The following is a 4,538-nucleotide window of genomic DNA, read 5'->3' as shown; positions in this document are numbered from 1 at the left end:
CCTCTTCCCTTTGGTAAACATCATACTTTTATTTTCTGTGTCTGGTTCTTGACTTTTTCTGTCTGACTTATTTCACTTAGCTTGATATTCTCAAGATTCATCCATGTTGTCACAAATGGCCATATTTCACCTTTTTAATGTCCCAGTATTTTCCATTGTATATATGTACCATATACACTTTATCTAATCATCTTTCTGAGGACACTTAGATTGTTTTCATGTAGTGACCACTGTGAATAGAGCTGCAATCAACCTAGGGGTGTATATATATTTACAAATGAATATTTTCAAATTTTTCAGGTAGATACTCAGAAGAGGAATTTCTGAATCATATGGACACTGTATGCTTACTGTTTTGAGGAACCTCCATACTGTTCTCCATAGTGGCTGTACCAATTTTTATTCCCACTAGCAGTCTATGAAGGTTCCCTTTTCCTCTACAACTTTTCCAACACTTATTTCCTGTCTTGTTGATAATAGGCATTATGACAGGCAAGAGGTGGTATCTCATTGTGGTTACTGGTGGCTCACTCTTGTCACCCTCCTAAGTGAACTGGTAGCTGGGTGGGATGGTATGTGGGTGAGGCTAAGCATTGGGGGTGCTTATGAGTGAGTTGTGGGATTCCAGAGACCAGGCATCATCATCAGCTCATGGGCAGGATCCTGATGACATCTGTGTTGTGGTTAGTAGGATCCATGATCCTTTAATCCCCAGTGAGAGCCCTTCCTGCTGTTCTCCCAGGTGCTCCACACTCCATTTGGGCACACACTTCAGTATTCTGGATGAGGCAAGAAAGAGGTGTGTTTCTTTGACAGTGTCCCCCAAAACTGGGGGAACTAGGAACTTGGTTCGGTGCTCTAATGTTTCCCTATGGGAAAAATCAAAGACCTAAGATTTCTCTTGGTGCTGAGCTGTGTCGCACAGTGGAGACATTTGACCAGGCTAATGTGAAATTGTTCCTCCTACCTTTTCAATGCTGCCAGTCTCAGGTGTTTCTGCTTCCACATTGTGTTTGTCTTACAGTGTAGCTTCTCTGTTGGACAGCTGAGCTTTCTCATAGGTGCTCAATTTAGTGTGTGATTTGTAAAATTTTGTAATTCTTTTGTGAGGGAAGATGGTAGAAAGTTCATTTACTTTTTTTTTTTTTTGTCGTTCTGTTTTTTCGTATATAGATCATTAACCATCGTTCATTACTTTTGCCCCCCTTGGGTGTAATTTTTTTGTACTTTTTTTTTTTTTTTTTAATAGGTTTTTAATTTAAAAGAAATTTGGTTGGGTGACACTCTCTGTCAGAAAGGCTGACATGACCCGCAGCAACTGGCTGCACCAGGAAACCCTGTTTCCTGTTCTGGGGCAGCAGCAGCACACAGCCCAGCATTTCTTCTCTTCCTGTCAGAGTCACCTCACTTTGTAGGGTCTTGAAGCTGAAGAAGAACGAGAAGATGTTTATTACCTGTTGAAAGAAACTTAAAGATGTTGCTCTCCAACCTTCTGAAGGTGGTCCTGGCTTCAATGTGGCTAGGTAGGCATGCCCCAGTGGGAATGGGTTTCCTTTATGACCTAAGTACTGGGGGCCCAGGTAGTGTTTTATAAGTACTCTTGGAAGGAGAGGTGGCAGGATGTGAAAAATAATTTTTTGTTCCATACCATTTATCCCCAAACTTTCTGATTTTTTCCCCTTTAGGATCCAGTATTTCCAAGAAGGTAACTCAAGTCCAACCAGCAATGTCAGTGCAGGAGAAGGAGGCTGTGACCCTGGACTGCACATATGACACCAGTGATCCAACTTACAACCTCTTCTGGTACAAGCAGCTGGGCAGTGGGGCAATGATTTTCCTTATTCGTCAGGACTCCTATAACCAGAAAAATGCCACAGAAGGTCGCTACTCACTGAATTTTCAGAAAGCAAACCGTTCCATCAACCTTGTCATTTCACCTTCACAGCTGGAGGACTCTGCAGTGTATTTCTGTGCCCTAGTGAGCCCACAGTGAGAGGTGTGTAGGAAGGAGGTGAACCAAAACCTCAAGGCTCTGCTTGACGCATCCACCTGCTGTAGGGACCAAGGCCAGGAATTTTCCACACAGGAAGTGGCAAGGGCTGGGTTACCACAGGTGATGGCAGTGTATGAGGGAAAACTATGAAAATACCTCCTTAGTTCCATAGGCTGTATGTAGAGTTATTATTCATTGAAAACATCCACATCCTTTAAATTTTAAGTTGAAATTATTTATTGAAGACAAGGAACAACCACAACAAACAATTTTCCATTTGGTGAGAGATTGAATTTAGAAGAATTAACTAAGAAAATTCAGAAACATCTGAATCTAAAAATCAGTAAAAGTCTGTGGAATTTTAAGATTTTCCGATCAATTTGTTCAATAAATATTTATTGAGTATATTTTATGTTACAGACATTGTTTTGAATGAGGAAGGCCATGAAATTTTTGTGTGTTTTCCTTGTTTTGTATATTACGCTGTTTCATACTGTTTAATGAATTAGTTTAATTTAGATTTGTTAGTTAAGGGTACTGTGATTTACTTTTTAAGGTAACTGCAATGTGACTAACTTTGTGCGGATGTTCTTTTTTTCTTATTAACTTTGTAGCACTGAAGTGCTAGTTTCCATTATGTAAATTTACCTGCCTTTCACCAGTCTTACTCATAAAATGATCAATAATTAGTGGCTCTGGGGGGATATTGGGCAAAAGCAGATTGTGAATTATCTTCTTTTTCTAATCTTGCCCTTCACTTCACTACTCCTCTAAAAGCATTTTTTGTCATCATTAGCTCATTTGTTCACATCCATGCCCTCTTTGTTCGTCAATATTTCCCAATCCAAAATTCTCATTTTCTCCAATTTCCACCTCTATTTCTAACCTTATTGTTTCAGGACCATAAAATATGAATGGTAATATATGTTTCATAAATGTTTTTGCATTGTAACTTACTCCTATATTTGTATCTCAGAAGCACATGCGCTAAGTAGAAATCTGAGAAATAGTGTGTTTTGAAAATGTTTTAAATTTAAAAAATTACCATTTTAACATAAATCTTAACCATTTAAAAATTTTAAATCTATAATCCAGTGGTAGTAAGTACATTTACATTGTGCTTCAAGCAACACCACCATCCATCTCTAGAACTCTTTTCATCTTGAAATGAACATGAAAATAGTTCACTTCTTTCAAAACTGAAAAATGTACTTGGCAAACAGTAACTCTCTATGACCTGTTTTTTGCAGCTCTTCGCAAGTACATTTTTACTTCTTCATTTTATGAGTTTGACTATTTTAGATACCTTATAAAAGTAGAATTATGCTATATTGGTCATATTGTTACTTATTTCACAAAACATAGTCCTGAAAGTTCACTCATGTCGTAGCATGTGTCAGAATTTTTTCCTTTTTTATGGTTGAATAATATTCTAATGTGTGTACATACCACATATTTGTTTATCCATCCATGTGTTGATGGAAATTTGTGTTCCTTCCAAATTTTGGTGGAAACATGTATATGAATATATCAACATTTTTGGTATATACCCAAATTATTTCAATTTTTAGTATGTACAAAGAAGTAAATTTTTTGATTATATAAAAAGTCTATTCAATTTTTTTGAGGAACATTTATACTGGTTAGTTTCAAGAACTGTCGTCTAAACTGATTTATCACAAGCAAGTTTAAAGGGACAGAGAAAAAGAGCCATTACTAGCTGTGAATAAAATTTCAATTTCCTGGTGCGCAAAAGTATAGGAGAATTTGTCACCCTCTCCATAGTGCATTGCTCAAGTCAGGTGCCTAATAATTGGTTGGAAAAAATGGTCAAGTTCCTAGTGATGTAGTGGTTAATTACTGAATTGCACTTTTGCATCCTTTATAAGATGTTTTCCTTCTTGTTTTGGTAAAAAAGCCAAACCTCCAATTATTTAATTATTTTCACAAATAAAAAAACTTAACGTAATTTCATAAAATATTTCAAGGACCAAGAAGTAATTTTTCTATCCTCTAGTTTTTCTTTCAAATTTTCTCTAAAAATAGTTTATAGTGAAAAAGCAGGGAGCAGGTTTTTGCTATCAGAGAACTCTGTTTTTGAAATTATTAGCTCTGCCTTGTGCTTTGTAGACACTTGTGAGCTTTGTTTCATTATGTGTTAAATGGGAGAGTGATGTCTTCTTTAATATTTTGTTGTGACAATTCATTAATAAATTGTCAAGAGATTGACAAAGAGTAGATGATTACTTAGTTACAGTAGCCTCAGTAGGTGCAGAAAAATACATTTGACAAATCCAGCCTCCAATTGTCATTAAAAATTCCCATTAAAAACTTACATCAGATGTCATGTTTGATAGTGAAAGACTAAATACTTTCCTATGATGATCTGGAATAAGGAAAGAAATTTAGTTCTCACTGCTTGTATTTAATATTATACTGGAGGTTGAAGCTAGTACAATAAAGCAGAAGAAAGAAACAAATAATACACAGTTCAAAAAGAAGTGAACCTCTCTTTATTCACACACAGCATAATTGTTTGAATAGA

General features: G+C 36.3%; 1 gene segment (V, D, J or C); it reads left to right on the top strand.

Moving 5' to 3' along the window:
* The first annotated feature begins 1,474 nt into the window (after positions 1–1,474).
* LOC119040875 (T cell receptor alpha variable 14/delta variable 4-like) lies at positions 1,475–2,285 on the top strand. The segment is given in 2 exon segments: positions 1,475–1,523; positions 1,686–2,285. Coding segments are annotated over 2 exon segments (357 nt in total).
* Positions 2,286–4,538: the final 2,253 nt, after the last annotated feature.

This window comes from Artibeus jamaicensis, unplaced genomic scaffold (genome assembly GCF_021234435.1).
Source record: "Artibeus jamaicensis isolate MK-2021 breed Jamaican fruit bat unplaced genomic scaffold, CSHL_Jam_final scaffold_3047, whole genome shotgun sequence".
In the NCBI taxonomy this organism is placed as follows: domain Eukaryota; kingdom Metazoa; phylum Chordata; class Mammalia; order Chiroptera; family Phyllostomidae; genus Artibeus; species Artibeus jamaicensis.
This window is presented reverse-complemented; position numbering and strand designations above follow the sequence as displayed.